Source organism: Dioscorea cayenensis, chromosome 12 (genome assembly GCF_009730915.1).
Source record: "Dioscorea cayenensis subsp. rotundata cultivar TDr96_F1 chromosome 12, TDr96_F1_v2_PseudoChromosome.rev07_lg8_w22 25.fasta, whole genome shotgun sequence".
NCBI lineage: Eukaryota > Viridiplantae > Streptophyta > Magnoliopsida > Dioscoreales > Dioscoreaceae > Dioscorea > Dioscorea cayenensis.
Window position 1 is genome coordinate 18,835,501 of NC_052482.1, and position 18,855 is coordinate 18,854,355.

Sequence of the window (18,855 nt, forward strand, 5' to 3'; positions counted from 1 at the left end):
ATGAGTCATAATGAACATTCAAATTGTTCTGCAAACTTAAAGAGTACTTCAGTAGTTCATTGGGAATTAATCAAAACCCTACAGTCATATGTTAATTTTGGTTCCTAGCTGCAAAAAGTAGGCCTATGTTTCCCTATGGTTCTTCAGGTTGAGCTTAGTTTCAGCAACTTCTTTCAGTTACAACTTACAAGAATTAAATGAATCCAGGCTACTCCTAATGAGATTTACATGACCTTCATGACCAACAATGGCGATGATGGTATTTGGGGTAAACAAGGATGAACAAGAGGGTAATCATTACAAACAATTCATAACATTGAGTGGTGGCACACATACTGTTGATCAAGAATAAATATTTTCTAAATCACAAAGCTGAGAACCATAAAAGATGTAATAGGCCTTTGCTGTTAATCAAGTTTAATATTGTTTCAGACATCAATGAACTGAAACTAAAAAGTCTGAATAACCAGAAAATAGAATAAATGCAGAAATCACAATAAGTTGCTATCATTTGCTTAATTAACTAATAGCTAATCAGTGAAGCAATAATTGGTTTGTTCTATCTCATTGCCGGGTCCATTAAGCATCAAACCAAACATTGGGCATACCTGTAAGATTTTTGAAGGAGCCACTCACAGCTGCTGTACCAATTTATCTGATTCCCAAATAGGCTGGAGGCCTAACACCCCTCATGAAAATTCCAAAATGCAACCAGAGATCTTGGCTGTCACCTAAAGTCATAACTGAGGTGAGGTGAATGGGTATTTGAGCACAATTTAATGGTAAAAAAAAAAACATAAAAGAAACAAAGCAATACCAAAAGGGGCAAAAATAAAAGTCAAGAGCTTCAGATATGTGATAAAAGCCAATGTTATGCACAACTAACCTAAACTTTGGCAAAAGCTTGATTCTGATGTTTCACAGAATGTGCTGCCATGTGCCCCCACATTCACAATTAAGTTATAACAACCAGTTATAGTCATGCTTGAGAACTTAACATGTCTAATGGCAGCACATGCTCTCAACACAATACAGCAAAACTCAGACCTATGGAAAACACTTCACAAGTATTTTTACCGAAGTCCTAGTCTAATAATGCATTTGTAATCTAAAGCAGGGATATACCAGAAAGGTACTGAACTCCTTAGAAGGGAAAGGCATACCTTTCGATTTCTGAATCCAAACTGGAAAAGAGAGCTACTTCTCCTTCCTGATACTGAAGAAAAGATAAAGTTCCCTGCACAACATTGAATGCTTGACAAACATGCCCAATGAAAACCAAGAGCAATTCATAAAATTTAAATATAAGTCCTTTAAAAAAAAATAAGTGCTTCTAATTTGAACAATAAATGTATGAAATGCAACCCTCTCGATAAATTCTACAATATAGATAAATCTCTTCACCCATGAAAGGAGAACTTCATGGCAACATTTATTAATAGACTGCAGTAAACAAGAACCAGAAACTACAATTAAACGACCTTTTACAAGCCATCAATGGAGGGAGGGTCACAGCATTCAATTATGACAAAATAGGAAGACTGTTTCAGCTGAAAGAGGATCAAATGATCCAAAGTTTTGCCATGACCCTCTCCAGGTTCATCATAAGAATACTACAATAGGATGTATGGCAGGATAATGGCATCCAACCTTTCTCTATCAGTAGGCTCTTCATGGGGAATGTCTAATAGACTTCAACATGCCATTGCTTGTTCTTCCTGAGTTGTGATAGCTTCTCCTCCCAGTTCTCCCCTCTTTGCTCTGCTACTCTCTTCAGCGTGTCCTGAATCCCAGGCATCATTCCCTTCAACCCGCAGAAGTAGATATGTGCTCCTCCATCCAAAAGTTTGAAAATTTCATCACTGTATTCCTCAATCTTGTCCTGTACATACATCTTTCCCCCACTCTTGTTCTTTTGCTCCCTACTTAAGGCCCGATCGTATCTTTATTTTGATCAACAAACTTCAACTTGATTAGTGGTTGAATTATACAGAAAGGCATAATAGCTCAAATTGAAGGAATAAAAAGGAAGAAGAAAAACAGTCCCATGTGAATGGAAGCATGATATATGTGTTGCAAATACCTGAAATTATCAGGGTGGTCACGCAGATAAGTGGTAAACTCATCATCATAAAGAAGGCTGTCAGAATTTGCAACTCCTAGGAAAAGCCATGCCAGGCCTCTGAATTGGTAGGTAGGAACTGATTCCATGAACATGCGTCTGAGGTAGCCCCTGAAAGGAGCAACACCAGTTCCAGTTGCAATCATGATATGAGTAGCCTTGGGATCATCTGGCAATAACATTACTTTTCCAGAAGGGCCTGTATAAGGTGAAAACTTGTGAGTGATTGAAGTGAAGGGTATCAAATAAAATATGATCAATAGGAACACATTGGCAAAGGTGAGCAAGAATTAAAAACATAGCTTTAACATTCAAAAGAATGACTTTAAAAAAAGAAAGAAAAACTTGCAGTTCTGTAGAAAAAATCGAAGAAACAAACATTACAAGTAGTGCATCTTATCCCAGTATAATGGCTTTAAAATTTAAGAAAAATTAAATAAGCTCATGAACATGGCATGTCATGCGGTTCCGACAGCAAAAGAGGATCTTAGAGCAGGAATCCTCAAGTGATTCATACACAAAAAGGTATCCAATAAGGAACAATCTTTTATGCCATTACCGCTAAGGTGCAAAATCTATTTACCATAAGATAAATTAATTGTTGCAAGACAAGATGTCTTAAAGAATCCATTCTTTCAAAAAAGTAAGGTCCCACAAAATGCTTGAGTTCAAGAAATGATTAAAACTTCGAGAAAGAAAACAACTGCGATATGAATCTTGTTAGTCCGAGAATATTTAACAAATCAAAGAATTTCTCAATATGTACATGAGTTTGCTTAAAGAAGGTAATTCCAACCTGTAAGCTGAATTTTCTCTCCTGGCTTTGAGTCACAAAGGAAATTACTGCAAACACCCTTCTTTGACGGGTCCTCCTTTCCAGTCTCAGGGTCATAATAAACAGCGCGGCGTACACATAAGCTACCTGTCTTGCCATCAAAAGAATCCCCATACCTGGTTGATGCAATAGAGTAAAGCCGAACATTGTGGGGAGCCCCAGGTTTCTTTGGATTCTCACCCTGCAAAATATAAATAAAGAATCACATAATAACAGGGTATCAAGATAGCATATCTTTGATACAACAATAATATTGATTTTTCAATCACCATACTCCTAATGCAACAGTTTCCATCTCATTCCACAACAAGGCAATCATAAAATCTTGTAACTTACAACTTATAATTAGAATATGTATCCAATATTATGCCTCTTCGACAAATACACCACAAACTTGATGTATATATTATTTCCGCAAAACACAACTTGAATATGAAAGAAGAGCTTATAACCTCAAAATAATTTGGCTTTTTTTTTCAAAACATAAAAGGCATCCAGGAAGTTGTTGAACTGATCATAGTAATATAATAGTTCACAGAAAAAAGACATGATGGCCACAAAATCTAACATGACCATAGGGTCCTTTAGCAAGTAAATAGAAAATTTCCCACCGATTTAAAACTGAGTTTCATAATTGGCTCAGATCAGCAATCAAAAAATTGAAGAAAAAGGAAACACTTGCTTTAGCAAATTAAAATTGGCCCACAAAAAAACAAAGAAGATAATATAATACTGCATGAAAAGAATTGATGAGGAAACAGCATCATAAGCTATTCCATAAAGCAGAAACTTAAACAGTGATGATAGTGAAGGAAAATCTAACCGGAGGGATTACACCATAACTTTGCCCTTCCCAGTAAGGAACATTGCCACCATGATCAATTACAATATGACATGTCTCCCCGGGGGCTTTGGGGCCAACAATCCTCTCCACTGAAACAATTGTCGCTGTATAAGGCTCCTTTGGTTTGTACAGGTTCAGAGGTGGTTCCTTAGCATCCTCGAGTTCTAAAGGCTTGACTGCAACTTTGTGTCTGTCAGTTTGTTGTTGCAGGGCCATGCACAGAATCCTAGAATCATATTTCAAATGGGACCTCCAATTTCTCAAAGATGGAGATGGGAAAGTTGCCCTTGCATTGTCTTGGAAGCTCAAATTACTGTAAATCTGCAGAAACAAATTGAATGAGGACTGCACAAGTATTCAACAATGGATAAGCCCTTGAGCTGTATATGAAACAACATAAGGTCAAATCAGCAGTTACAATGTAATTGACCACAACAACTCAAATTTTTGCTCCAGCAATACAGATTTTTCTTAATAATCAGTTTCATCTAGCTATTGTAAGTTGTAGCCTTACTGTTCTCCATGCCCAAAAAAGAAAACAACAAAAACAAAACAAAACAAGCTAAAGAGTAATGCAAGCATAAACGGCCACAGAATTTGCAAATTTTGCAATTATGTTATTTGCACTTTTGCATATGGACTCCATAAAATGCAAGAATTATGCAAGTCAAAGTAGCTTCAATTGTGCACTCGCAACAGTACAAAATAGGACCTAATTGTCAAACTCACTGCAGTAAATTTTGCGAAAATGTAAAGGAAGTTAAGTGAAATAACAGCGGTTCTTCTAAATAGAAGGACTTGATGACAACTGCAACTATGCAACCACTACAAGTAGAACACAAAGGAGATCTTTTAACAAAATCTAGAGAGTAATCCAATTGAATTTGCAACCAGTAAACCATGGGTTACACAATAATTTAAACCAAGGAGAATTAAACAACATCAACACGCATTTGATCATACTACATACGATTACAATACTGCAACAAATCAGGACTGAACTTGAAATTCATGCAATAAAAAAAAAAACTCAAGATCATCACCTGAGATTCAGCTCGAACAAATCCAACACCCTTCCCAGGATATATCTCAACACCACTAAAACAACAAAAATCAGTCCTACAAGCAAAAGAATCACAACATTAGCTTAAAAATAAAAAAAATAAAAAAAAATAAAAAATAAAAAATAAAAAATTGAATTGCGATTCAAAAACACATAACCAAGAATGGAAAAAGATTGATAGACATACTTCAGAGCCATCGTCACCGGGCACAGAAACCCTCCAAACTTTCCCTGAAACAATCAAATCCATCAGCACAGATATCTACACGATTGATCATCAAAAAACAAGCAAGAATTGAAGCGGAAAAGGGAGAGATGAGTACCGAGAAACCCTAGCGAGGCGGGCGATTGAGCGAGAGAAAGGCGAGAGCTTTTTGGCGAGCTTTGTAGTGCCGAACGATGCGAATGGAGGGGCCTTTGAGCGCTCTCTAGGGTCAATCAAAGGCTTTGAGATTAATAACTGGTGCTGTTTACGAGGCAGAGTGATGTATTTTAGACCGTTGATTTTGTGGGGGCACTTGGATGCCGTGGATTGCATGTGGATTCGTTTCAACGGACGAGATGGGGCAAGATTAGCTCTTGAGAGCTCTCTAAGGTCATTTGAAGACCGTGCTTAGTTATTTAGACATGAGAAAATTACCAAAATTTCCCTTTGTGAATATGCCGAAAATTGGAAACCTCTTCATTACTTTCCAACGTTTTATTTTTTTATTTTATTTTAGGAAAATCTCCATGTATGACCCAATAAAAACTTATTATTTATATACAAATTAAAACAACCATGGTTGCCGCTGTGAATTGTTATTTCAATTGTGAATAAGCACTCAATATCAACTAAATTCTTAGATCTATAGTATTCAAAATAAGAATCCACATTGCAGTAAAACATTTTCATTATCCAGATGCAGATCCTGCATTATAAGAATCCAGCATTGAACAACAAAAATGCAGGTCCTGCACTTCAAACATCCAAAATTAATTTAGTGAAGAATTTGTTCTTCAAACATCCAGATTGCTTAATGATATACAATTAAAATACAATTCTAATTTTATTGATCTAGAAACAGAATTAACATCTTCATTGAATTGAAGTCTGAACATAATTAAAATACAATTGCAATTCTAAAATACAATTCCTAACCTATGGAAATTACAAGATTTTCTGCATTACTACTGACGTCTAAGCATTTCATTCACATTGCAAAAATGTCTGTTTCCATACATGTTGAACAATTGATGTTTTATAACAAAACTTGGCCATCTACCATTCTCCAAAACACATCATGGCAAAAGGTTTCAAATCTTAACTTTGAGCTTATTATGAGTTGAGTCAATCGGTGTGAACTGCAATAGAAACTATGAGAGCAACGCCGATGAAAGCTCGGTTTGTCAGAAGATGCAGGTTACAAAACCCACTTCCGGTGATAACATGTTAGGATTAGCACGGCACCAATCGATCGCCAAGAGACAGTGGTGGAGATTTGTGAAAGGGATGAGGGTGGGGTTTAATTTAGAAGGAGAAAGGGGGTGACCTCGAATTCGGATGAGGATCCGAATTCGGGAAGGTTATAATAGTGGCTGGACATTGATTAGGATAGATAAATCCCATGCGTGCCACCTCACCCCAAAAACCTTATAAAAATCCATGTATTGCCACGTCAACATATTTTGATGGCAAATCTCAGTCGTCAGAGTGAGGAACTACATTGGCTTAAATCAAAAAAAGTAAGAGGATTTAAAAAGGAAAAGTTAGAATAGAGGGATGGAAAAGGCATATTTCGATAAGTACAGGGACTAAAATAAGAATTTTACCCAAAAAAATCTCTTATATATACATCACCTCTTGGACTGGAAAGTAAAATATTACATGCACATATACATCTCAAATATCTCCATTAATATTAATATCGTTTAGTATTTAAAAAAACGATACTGATTCTAGTTTTTTTAAAAGAATAAATAAATCATAATTATTAAATAAAAAGATTCAATTTTTATTTTTTTGGATGCTTGATTATTTAAAATAGTTTTTGTAAATAATTCTGAATTTTACTTATTAATTGTTAACAAGTTTTGGAATTTTAAAATAAATTAGGATTTTTAGCTTTTTATTATTTTTTAAATAATAAAAAACCAAAAAGGCCGCCCCTCATCTATATGTGATGGCCCGGTCCATCAGGAATGGTGGCCTTGGATCTCGGCCCCGTGCAACAACTTGAGATATTTTAATTGTTTATTTTTTTATTTTTTAAAATTTATTTTTTGTTTATACATATCGGTAATATAAAGATGGTATGGATATAATTTCCATTTTTATTTGAAGTTTTAAATGGAAACGGAATTCGGCATGTAATTATTGTATAATATAACTTTTAGTTTTTAAAAGTTACATGTCATTGGAACGGTATGCATGAAAAAAAAAATCTAACCATTAATTAAGTAAAAAATTAATAATAATTATCATATGGATAAGAATGTATAAGTGCCTTTTTTTTCATAGTTTCATGGGTCAATATATAAAAAAGAAAATTTTCAAACATGTGTGCATATATAATTTTTTTTTAATATAAAATTGATAACCCATTGTTTTATTGAAAAAAAATTGTATTTTTTGGTTGAGACTCTATATAAAATTTAATTTTTTTAAAATTAAAAAGGTTATATTGGATAGATATCATTTCATAAATTCCATTTTAATAAGGGTATTTCTCAAATCTCTATTCCAAAAAATAAAAAATAAATTATATATATATATATGAATTTAACGAAAAAATAATTTAAAAAATATTTATAGAATGGAGAGCAAACCACCCTTATTGGATCGGCTAAACACCCAGGTTTGGATCTAAAACCGCAACAAAAAAAAAAACCCGAATCCTTTAAAAGTCCAAAGAAGATACGCTCGGTTCTCACTTCTCTGCTTGGTTTAGGATTTGAGAGCGCGAGAGTGATTGTCGGTGACACTGAGGGTTTCTCTTGCCGCAATGCCTCAAGGCGCGCGGATTTGGATTTGCAATCACTGGGGACTGGGGAGAGCTCTTCTACTTCCATTCGCCGTCTGCATGGCGTCATTTGGATTTTTAGGGTTAGTTATTTACTCATGAAGCATGGACACGGATCACGAGGACGGACACGATACTGAGATGATGGACATGACACGACTACCCGAGACTGACACTGCTGACACCCGGTAATTTCTAAAAGTTAAGAACACGGGTACGACAGGACACCACAATAAAAAAATATATATATTTAATATAAAATATTCATTATAAATATAAATAATTATATTTATCGTTTAAATATAAATAATAACTTTTATAATAACCCTCTTCAGTCTCTTGCAATTATGCTAAAGAAAAAGTCTTCAACAATAGTAATTAAGTACACTTATATAAAAAAAACTTCATATTCAACTTAAAAATAAATCTTAATAAAATATAATATAAAATATATTTATAATAATATTAAATTTGTTATTTAAATTTGATATTTTAGTTTATAATATCTTATAATAAATATTTATAAAAAGTAAATTGCAAAAGAATCTGAACAAATTTTTTTTAAAAAATAATAATAAATCAACGGTCAGGATTGATGTTTGTGGAGAAACCCTAGATCTTAAAAGGCTTGGAACCTTGTCAGCCGCCGCGCCTCTCCTTGTCACCTACCCGTGCGCAGAGCCTATCCTCCACCTCTCCAGCCCTCGTCACCTCCGCGCGCAGCGTCTTTGCTCCACCTCTCCAGCCCTTGTCACCTCCGCGCGCAGCGCCTCTTCTCCACCTCTCCAACGCTCTTCACCTCCACGCGTAGAGCCTCATAAAGCCCCTCCCTCGAACCCCCGCAGCTGCCGCCTCTGTCATCATGCGCAGCACCCTTTTTCTCTCCACCACTCCACCTCTCATCACCTCAATTTCATCCTCTTACAAGCCCATGCCGGTGAAAATCTCTACCCGAACCTCTGCAACCTAAGGTTAGACGAAGCTTCGCCACCAAAAATCTAGTTCGGCCGTGTCCAGGGATGTCGAGAGGTGTCCAATTGTATGAGAGGGTGTCGGATACAATGTCCCACCGTGTCGATGGCGTATCCGTGTCGGACACCGGCACGACACCGGTATGTCGGCTGTTTTGCCGTGTCCGTGCTTCCCAGGTTATTTAATGAAATTTTCACTAGAAATTAGATTTGGTTCTTAGCTTTCTAATGGCGGTGTTCTCATGTAATTTGGTCTAGTAGTCTGGGAGAATTTTGATGTTTAATTTGCATTGGTTGGGGCTGTGGTTGCAAGTGAGCTTCATGGAGTTTTGGAGTTCTAACTCAAAATTTAAGTAATATCTTTGAGTTTTTATGATTTGAAGTTGTAGAAGCAAGTAGAGGAATCAAAAGAACTTTGAATCATGAAAATTGGTGAAGAAATGGATGGGTAAAACTTCATTTGAATGACATGGAAGTGACATAGATGAACCTTTCTTGAAGAACAGTGTACTCAAACATTTGGTGGCAAAGAAATTAAACTCGTTTGTTTATGTCTTTTGTAAATCTAAATTTCAATTGCATAATGAACTACTTGAGTTATAGATTGGTAGTCTTATGGTATGGTTTTGATGGTGCAGTTGCATGTTGTTATATGTTTGCAAAGTTTTCAGTACTAGTTAAGTTTGCGTGGACTTGCTGCATGGTGATTGTGATTGATTTTTTTTCATTCTTAAGAGTGATCGGAATAAGAGAATGATGTACTCTATTAATCAATCTCAAAATCTCACTAGTTAATACTAAATGTTTTTCTCTATATATATACAAATATATGGCTTGAATATTTAAACAACCAAGCAAAGATGGATGTTTTATAAGACATATCTCTATATATGTGTAACTAATGCAAGCAAGCATGTTAGATATGTTGATACTTTTAACTAGATAATTATATATAGTGAATTATGAACATTAAGAACATGGTAAAAATGAAACACTATAAGAAGAATGTCAAAGTTTCACTTAACTTACTCGCCATATTACGTAATTTATTTGTTGTTTTCACATAAACTCTTTCTATCAAAGGATTCATCATAGTTTGCGTGTTTTGATTGTAGAAAGGGAAGATACTAAGATAGCTAATCTTCATTCAAATTAATGGTAAACATATAAGATACACAATAGAGACTTGTTAAAGAGAACTTGGTATGCACATATATGTGATTCATAATTTAAAACAATTCTATTATTGACTGAAGCAATCGTTTGGAAAAACTGATTGATGAAGGTGACCCTTTTTTGTCTGGATAGTTTTATTGTGATTTTCTAAATTGTGCTTGGTGAATTCACCAGTAGGATTCTGATTCTCTTTTATTTAACATCACTTGCTACAATGGGTTTTGTTATGCTAAAGCATACAGACTATTTTTTCTCCGTTCTCAGCCTCCTTGTTGTTCTCTCCACATGTTAACCAGGCCTTGATATGGGTGTATTCATGTGTTCATTCCAACTCGGGGTGAACATGGGTTTTCATTGAATGTGTGTTCCTTGGGATGCTAAATTAAGTCTTTGGTGTTTGACTGCAAGCACTTTCCCATGCTATGGTTTTATCTTCTTGGATGGATTTTATTGCTTACGTTTGGATTTTGAATGGAAAAAAAGAAAATTAGAAGTTGTGGTTTATATTCCTCTATATGCTTAACCTGTTGTGTTTTGATTTTTACTTCATATTATCATGCTAAAATTGATTTACATGTTCGGATTTTGAAATGGTAAGTGAATGAACTTATCCTACACTCAAAGGAAGAAGTTCTATTTCAGGTTTCTGTTAGTTAAGTAGAGGAATTTCAATTGCAGGCTCTAGCTTGCAGCCCATGAGAATCTTGACACCTATTTTACCAATATCAAGCAAAGTTATCTCTGGGCATCATTTACATGAATGAATTGAATGGCTCAGCAAAGGAATAAAATGATTAGATCTAGTTGCATAAACTCTTTAACTTTCAAGACTGCATTTGTGAGTTTGTAAAAACTTACATTGATGGATCCTTGTCAACAGGATGAAACATGTGTTTACAAGAATCTTTTACAGGAAATTGCACAGAGGGTTGGAGCACCGTTACCTTCATACACAACCTACAGATCTGGTCTTGGACACCTTCCATTTAATATGCAGATCTATATCTGATCATGTTATGATTTATTGCATTTCTTTGTTTTTCATTTTTTTTTTTTAAAGCAGGTAGGTCTTAGATTCCATTTTCTGGCTATTCGTGTGATTGATTGTAAGTTCTGCTAAAACTAAGCTAGGCTTGCTTATGAAATTATGCTGCTGCACAGCTTCGCTTTGCTGGTGATCTTTTAATGGAGTTGGGTGCTGGTGTCGAATTGGCAACTGCAGCTGTGCCTCATCTTTTCTTACCATTGGCTTGTGCAGCCAACATGGCAAAGGTTTGAATCTTTCCACGAGGTTTGTTTTTTTTGGACTAGGATTAAAAATGGCAAACTGTCCATGTCCATTTTATGTGAACCAATCTCTTTGTACACATTAAGATGTCCTGAAACTAAATCTATCTTCTCCAGAATGTTGCTGCCGTGACATCAACATCAACACACACTCCTATTTACAAGGCCTATGCTAGAGGGGAGAACATTGGTGATGTCACTGCTAAGGGGGAGTCTGTTGCCAATATTGCTGATCTGGTATATTATTTCTATCTGTTATGTACATTCCATACATCATCTCATGAGAGACTATTTTACAATTGAAGTGCTCTAGTAGATGTAGGATATGTAAAGATAGCTTCAAAATTAAAAAAATCAGGTCATGACTATTGGGTGCATGACTACTATTAGTCCTTTCTTCAATCTCAGTTGATAATAAATGTGAATCACTTATAATCAGAAAGAACTACTATCTCAATAGCCAGAATAGAGAAGAAGGGTTTTATCTTTTCCTTATGTTGTTGCCACACGCTGAAACACAGTTTACCAGCTTTGTGGTAGAGAAGCAGGAAGATGCTAATGTGTATAATTGGTATAATAATATATTTTTTCTAGCAATGGCCCAGCTGTCACATTGCTACCAACACATTGCAGCACACTATATCACATTACTTTGACCTGGAGCAACATACTGAGATAATTGATTTCAACGCCATCAGTCTTTGGTTTGATAATGACATTTTGGAAATTAAGACTTCAACTTAGGGATAATATAACCATCGACATTGCCCATTGAAATACTTGGAGACTATACCATTTTTAATATTCATTGGCTGCTCTCAAGTGAATTATTATGTGCAAATTTTATAGTGATTCTATCTACACTCTATCTTGAGCAGTTGGGGACTGGCCTCAGCATCTTCATTTCAAAGAGGAATTCATCCATTGTGGCTTCTTTTATTTTGTTGTCATTTGGATATATATTCAGTTCGTACGGGGAGGTATGTCACCTTCTTTTATTGATTTTTGTTTCTTGTCATTTTTAAATCTAAAATGCCTCTATTCGTTTCTCATGAATTCCAGGTTTCATTATCAGGTTAAATCTGTTGTATTGAATACTTTAAATCGTGCAAGATTCACTGTGGCAGTGGAGTCTTTTCTTAAGACGGCTAAGTTGCCATTTTTAAATTGCTTATGGTGGCATGCGGATGATATTGCATATGATCTAACACCTTTACATAAGCTAGCACAGAGGAAACATAGAAATTAGAGCTACTTTATGATCATTGGTTGCCTATCTAGTCTCTATACATTCATATCAAATATGGCATGTGTTTTCCTATGCGTAATGTACACATCAATTTTCACTTGAAGATTATAGGTCTTGGATATAAAATATCTTGATCATCGTAGACTTACATCCTATTTCTCTAATTCCTTTATCTTTATCTTCTGAAGTGGTATTTGCAAGTTTGTTTTACTATTTGATGAGCTTACTTAACTTCAACTGTTAATGGGAATTTGATAGGATAGTACATATGACAATGAACTATCCTATGTGCTTGTTAAGTTTAAATTTATTCCTATGTTTTTCTATTTCCAGAAACTTGACATTATATGATGCAATTATTTCTACGTTGAATTACTTTTGTTGCTAATCATTCTATCATGGGTCATGTCCAGGGTGTGTTCCCTCATTGAAAGAAGGAAATTTAAATGAAAATATATTCACTCCTCCATGGTCAAACCGTACGCCTATCGTTCTTGGTGCGTACTATTACAGATGTGATTTTTGACACTTGCACTATTTAAATTCTTATGTAATCAAAATTAAGCTTTTGGTAGGTCCAAGATTTGGGGATGCATTTCAGGAGCCTGCTTCATTTCTTGCAATAGAACGCATGTTCGAGGTATAACTACTATTGCCCATGTTCAGTTTAGGTGCACTTATGTTTTGTAAGCCGTGTTTTATGATGATTCAAGTTGATGTTGAATTGCTCTTCATAATCACTATGCTTATCCTCTGTTTTTTATATCAACTTTCTATTTTATTGACCACTTTTATCTACTTCGTGATAAAATGTTTGGATATTATTGGTTTGATATATTAATCGCCATCTCATTTAATTGCAGAATGAATGATACATTGTTACTTATAATCCCGCAAAGGGTAACATCTATGCATTGTTGAAGGATCAAGCAAAATCTGAGGACATCTTAAAAGCATCTTTCCACGTGAGTATAATTTCATTTGATCTGTAGTTATGGTCCTCCCTTTTCATTACTGATATGTAGATGTGTTTGATCAGGCTCATGTGATATTAGATGAGGATACTGCCACCTGCACCCCACCTTTGTAGGTGGGGTGCCACAGGAGACCCTTCTCCACAAGATCCCATAGATCTTGGGACCGGAACACCGTACGTCTTCATCCGAAGGCTCCATATGAGGACATCTTTGAACAACTTCAACTGTACAAATTAAACAATTGATATTTAATTTGATCTGTGTTTGATAAACAATCAGCACCGTTACATTTTGGATTTGTTTTTTGTATTTGTTTGTTGTATTAGATGTTTGAACTATTATATTTTGTATTACATTGTTATTCTAGATATTTATCGATCGGAATGTTTATTTTGAAAAATATTATAAAATTTATTGTTCTGGATTGTAAATTAGGTTTTAAAACAGATTTGTGAAAATAGCTAAAAAATTATTATAAATAATCATGATTATGAATAATAAATTTGCGACATAATTTACGACAATAAAATTATGTCAGAATATCTCACCAAGATGCAACACAATTTGCGACGCAAAGAATATTGCAAAAAAATCTCAAATAGTTGCAATATCGTTTTTGCAAAAAATCTCAAATAGTTGTAATATTTATTGCGACACAAAAATTGTGTCGCAATAAATTGTCGCATATCGTTGCTAATTGAATGGCAAATATTGTTTCAGAAAATTTATGAATTGCGATGAAATTTGCAACGTTTTTATTTTACGTTGCAAATTCTGCGACACAGTCTTAAAAAATGTCACAAATATTTACGACACATTTTATTGTGTCGCAGATTATGTTGCAAATTGCGATCTGCGACATATTTTTTATTTTTTGTGTCACAAAAAATATGTCGCAAATTGAGTTTTTTGTTGTAGCGTAAGATAAAGTAAAATCACAACAAAAGATTTGAAGACAATCAAAACATCCATTAAAGTGGATTGGTAAGAAAAACTTTGGACAAACACATCATCAAATAAACTAAAACACAACAAAAGATAGCATGACAAATAAATAAGTCAGCAAACAACACTTTAAGAGTTGTCATGATTTTGATCAACATTGGATGAGCTATTAGGTTCTAATGTCACTGGCCAACATAGTTGAGACTTCTTCGAATCAGCTAGATAAATTGTTTATGTTTGACTTTTTTTTTGTGAACATCATTAACCCACGCAATTAATAATGCATATATTAATATATAAAATTACTTTAAAATATATATGTATATATCATATGTGTGTGTGGAATCGAATTACTAGATATATTTCATATTAACGGGAGGATATTTATGTCGGATCGTGCATCACAAACATCACATTTTCTAGACATTAAAAAATAGGTCTATATTTTACACTATGACACGCGTAACAAAGTAAACATCTTTAACATACTAAACGTTAAATTAAATATGTGATATGTCTGCTAAACATAGCATGTCTGGATCAAATGAAATAATTTCCATATCACCAACCGAACAACACTTGACAATAATTCATATCTAATGACATCAAAATTTCCACAATTTTTTTTTTACTTCAAAAAATACACTTTCCAAACATTTAAAAGTGGCTGAAATGTCTCCTACATTCAATGGTGTGCAAAATTTTCATTGGTGAATTAACTCCATTTTTTTCCTTTTTTAAATCTTATTTATAATTTACATAATTCTAAGATCAAGTTTTAATTAAAAATTCGGAAAAAAAAAATTATCTCCCACCCTATTGTTTTCATCCATTAAAATTAAAAAATAAATAGTTATTTTGAAAAAAAAAAATTAACAACAAATCCTTGATTTTTTAATTTCTCAAAAGTTCTTTCAACTGTATCAAATAAACAAAAATTATATGATTCTTAATCCCAAATTCCCAATGTCACCTTATATCCCTTACTACTAGTGCTGGAGGTATTTTCTGTATTTTATTAAAATATTAAAAGCATTCAAACTATATAGAAACAATTTAAAAAAATAAATAAATATGAAATAAATAAATAAATAAATAAATAAGTCCGAAGAACTATATAATCATAATGAAGTTCAGTAATTCTTTTTTAACTACAAAATTACATAAATAAAAATAAGTGTTTTTATACATAAGTGAATATGATGCGAAAAAGATATACCAACCACTAGTATTCTTGATGTCATGAACAAATTCATGGTACATGTGAAAAAGTCATGTGACAATGCTGAACAACATCAAAGGCATGTCAATTTCATGGCAGACCAAATTTCACACCTTGTGTTCCAACAAGTTTTGTCCCAACTAAAACACAATGCACATTCATCACATGAACATCCATTGCCAAAAAAAATCTATAGTTGAACTGTTTTTCACGTTTGAAAAATCAAATGCTCCCTTGATTATTTGGTCAATAATTGGATTATGAGGATAATGTGTCTTCATCTTAATTTCTTTATTACTTTGATATAATTAATGAAAAATTAATGCTTTTTAGAAACATTGTCTACTTTTAAAATTTATGTGAAACTTGTCGGAGTTTTGTTTTGGAGAAAATTATATTTATTAATAAAAATTTAAAACTAGAGTCGTCTAAAATAAAGAAAGTTATATAAAGATGTTACTTTTAAACCAATAGCTACTTAATTGGATATAATGTGACGCTATTGAAATTATCCTTCCAATAATCTAAAATAATTTAGAAGAAAAAAAACATAACTCACAGATTCTTTAATTAATGATTTTTAGAAACATTGTCTACTTTTAAAATTTATGTGAAATTTGTCGGAGTTTTGTTTTGGAGAAAATTATATTTATTAATAAAAATTTAAAACTAGGGTCGTCTAAAATAAAGAAAGTTATATAAAGATGTTACTTTTAAACCAATAGCTACTTAATAGAATATAATGTGACGCTATTGAGATTATCCTTCCAATAATCTAAAATAATTTAGAAGAAAAAAAACATAACTCACAGATTATTTAATTAACTTTATATTGTTAGATTTTATATTTTTGGTACTAGTGGACCTTATATGGGCTCTATATGGCTTAGGGGTCTTACACCAAAAAGTCTCAAGACTTAGTGGTTCAACCCCTATATTTATATATAAACTCATAACACTTCTATCACACAACCGATGTGGTACTATACTTCCAACATATATTGATACATATATAAGAATATATAAGAGAAGTATTATGTTTGGGTCTTATTTTCTTGCTAGTATAAGTTTTAGCACTAAAATATATCATTTAATTAAGTGGAAATTGCCAAAAAAACCCTTTAAGTTTGTAAAATTGCCAAAAACACCCCGTTAGTTTTGCAATCCCTAAAAACCCCCTCCTTTTAAACTCTATGTTTTTCAAACCCCCAAACCCTGTAACGGATGTGAACGGAGTGAGTTTCAAATTTTATGGACGAAAATGCCCTTGCATGGGGAGTCGTGGCTGCGACCATCTCGGCGATTTGAGAGGAAGTGGGGTGGTTTTCCAGTAGGGTAACCCCAGAGAGCAATTTATTGGAGCCGTTTACTTGCTTTTTCTCAACTCGCGTCTTCGACTCTTCCATTTCAAGTCGTCTCCGAGTTGTCTCTACCGTGAAAGCCTCCGTATTTGCGACTTTTTCCTTTCCACTCTGGGTATCTCAAAGGAGAAGTCCCCTGCGACTAGTTGGCATTTCATCGGGTTCTGCAATCTAAGGTATTGAGTATGGTTTTTATGTTAAGCTGCTACATTCAAAGAAAGATTTTTTTCGGTTTTGTTTTTGTGTTCTGCTTTTTGTTGGAAGATATTGAAGTCTCGAGGGGGATTTCTAGCTGGGGTTTTATTAGTCTGTACGGGAGATTTCTCGGCTAGGGTTTTTGTTTTTGTTTTGCATTTTCGATGCAGTATCACCTATCGAAAAAAGTTTTTTTCGATTGTTATGATTTGTGTAATATTTATAATGTACATTTTCCCCTTTCATTTGATATGGTTGCAGTTTTACAAATGAGGTTGACGTTTAAGAAATGAGATGTTACAGTTTAAGTTTTGTTATCGCTGTTTAAGTATTCTCGTATCTGTTTAATAAGCTGGGTCTCTGTTTAACATTTGATATCTTTGTTTAATAACTGAGAGGTTACCGTTTAAAACCTTAAATTTGCGCTTAAACTTTTGTGAATACTGCATGTTGAATGTGTTGTTATTGTCACAGGCTGGTGATTATGGCGGTCAACCTAGTTAATGGGCGATGCTATTTCACACGCAGTAGTGGAGACTTTAGCTGAATTGAAAAAAATAACATGACCCTCGACACTCGGGAGATTATTCGACCGGACACCGTTTGCGCGATTCATTTGAGTGGAAGCTATATACCAAGAGAGGGCCCTTCTTGATTCTCTTTTTTGCAAAAGGTACGATGGTCGCACCAATAAATTCGAGGATCGGGGAAAAGCTGCTGAGTTTCGAGACCTCAAGATGTGGCCCTTGTTCTTGGTACTGCGTTGCGATGGCGACGCGAGTGGTCTTTCGAGAAGAAGAAAACCCGGGTCGGCGTTCGAAGGGAGGCATCTATCAAAAACCCTACGAGAGCAGCGAGACTCCATCAAGAGCACTCGGTGCGACTTGTTCGACGAGAGGGAGAAGAAGATAATTTTTGTCAAACTCGATGGTGTACCTCATGGGTGCGAGTCCTCTTCCCAAATACGTCGTGCTCGGTTCGAGCTGGATCGTTGATTATGTCGATGATCTACCGACCCGTGAGGGCGTACTGCGTGGGCGCGAGCTGACGTCTAAGTGGCTTATGGAGGATATTTCCTAGCGTAGCTCGAGTGCAAAAATAGATCTGCGGGAAGAAGACCAACACGAGATACATTAAGGGTTGCTCGGTCAGGCTTAACGTCTGGTTTCTACGGTGGCCGGAGCGGGGAAGAAAAGTCCGTTTCGGCTAGATCCCAAGGATGTTGTGCTACGGTGAAAGTATGCGTCGGAAGCAAGCGACGGTAGAAACCGACTTTGTCATCGCTCGATGGAAAAGAGGTAATAAATCATGGGCGATGTTTAACATAAGTCTTTAATGTTTAAACATTTTATTTCGCGTTTAACTTTAGTATTTACCGTTTAAGCTATTATTCATCTTGGTTTAAATATTTTGTTCTCCGTTTAATTATATTCTATAACGTTTAAATATATAAACACTCTGTTTAAATATAGTTTTTATAGTTTAAAAATGAATGATTTCATTTGAAATTGTTTGGTTTACATATGTTAGTTTCTCGAGATGGATTCCGTGAATCTTTGAAGAAGAAATATTTGTTGGGGCCAACCGAGCGGACGGATGCTATTGC

General features: G+C 34.5%; 1 protein-coding gene and 1 pseudogene across 2 annotated transcripts; one reads left to right on the plus strand and one right to left on the minus strand.

Annotated features, from left to right (window-relative positions):
• Positions 1-457: 457 nt before the first annotated feature.
• LOC120273958 (ferredoxin--NADP reductase, root isozyme, chloroplastic-like) lies at positions 458-5,286 on the minus strand. Of its 2 annotated transcripts, XR_005540657.1 has the most exons (9): positions 5,188-5,286; positions 5,052-5,095; positions 4,845-4,920; positions 3,781-4,122; positions 2,919-3,138; positions 2,084-2,321; positions 1,651-1,943; positions 1,164-1,237; positions 458-731 (listed from the first exon to the last, which is right to left on the minus strand). XR_005540657.1 is itself a non-coding variant. In XM_039280709.1 (7 exons), the coding sequence occupies exons 2-7, from the start codon at positions 5,060-5,062 to the stop codon at positions 1,685-1,687; spliced, it is 1,146 nt and encodes a 381-aa protein (XP_039136643.1). In that variant the 5' UTR covers positions 5,063-5,095; positions 5,188-5,286; the 3' UTR covers positions 1,351-1,684. The 2 variants fall into 2 exon arrangements, 1 of the variants encoding a protein (XP_039136643.1); XM_039280709.1 differs by lacking the exons at positions 458-731; positions 1,164-1,237 and having other exon boundaries at positions 1,351-1,943.
• Positions 5,287-8,489: 3,203 nt separating this feature from the next.
• Positions 8,490-13,917, plus strand: LOC120273959 (annotated as a pseudogene).
• Positions 13,918-18,855: the final 4,938 nt, after the last annotated feature.

Bases quoted from the DNA above. Each gene is read 5' to 3' on its own strand.
- LOC120273958 (XM_039280709.1), bottom strand. The intron at 3,139-3,780 runs GTTAGATTTTCC...TATATTTTGCAG, and splicing joins GTTATGGTGTAATCCCTCCG to GGTGAGAATCCAAAGAAACC. The intron at 1,944-2,083 runs GTATTTGCAACA...ATCAAAATAAAG, and splicing joins GACCACCCTGATAATTTCAG to ATACGATCGGGCCTTAAGTA.